We start from the raw sequence: 358 nt of genomic DNA, 5'->3' as shown, positions 1-358 counted from the left end.
GCCGCGGTCACGGCTCCTTCCAGCCCGGGCGCTGCCTGTGCAGCCCCGGGGTCCACGGGCCTCAGTGAGTGGGTGACCCCAGGTGCGGGTGGGTCCCGAGACGCGGGACTGGAGACCGGCTGGCAGCCGTTCCGGGGCGGGGCAGAGGCACCCTGAGAGCCGCTGCGGCCCGCCCTGACCCAGCGCTCCTGCAGCTGTAATGTGACGTGCCCTCCCGGGCTCCACGGCGTGGACTGCGCCCAACCCTGCAGCTGCCATGAGGACTCGTGTGACCCAGTCACCGGTGCCTGCCGCCTGGGTGAGTAGGTGAGGGGCGTCGCGATTACAATGCGGAGGGGCGGGGGGGGGGGCCCCGCGC

The 358-nt window shown here is 73.7% G+C and overlaps 1 protein-coding gene across 1 annotated transcript in view; it reads left to right on the top strand.

Moving 5' to 3' along the window:
- SCARF2 (scavenger receptor class F member 2) overlaps positions 1-358 on the top strand; it is a 20,502-nt gene that overhangs the window by 11,311 nt on the left and 8,833 nt on the right. The window contains 2 exon segments of the mRNA XM_014588562.1: positions 7-64; positions 195-356. Coding sequence (XP_014444048.1) covers positions 7-64; positions 195-356 — 220 coding nt within the window.

This window comes from Tupaia chinensis, unplaced genomic scaffold, assembly GCF_000334495.1.
Source record: "Tupaia chinensis unplaced genomic scaffold, TupChi_1.0 Scaffold000287_1, whole genome shotgun sequence".
Taxonomy (NCBI): Eukaryota; Metazoa; Chordata; class Mammalia; order Scandentia; family Tupaiidae; genus Tupaia; species Tupaia belangeri.
This window is presented reverse-complemented; position numbering and strand designations above follow the sequence as displayed.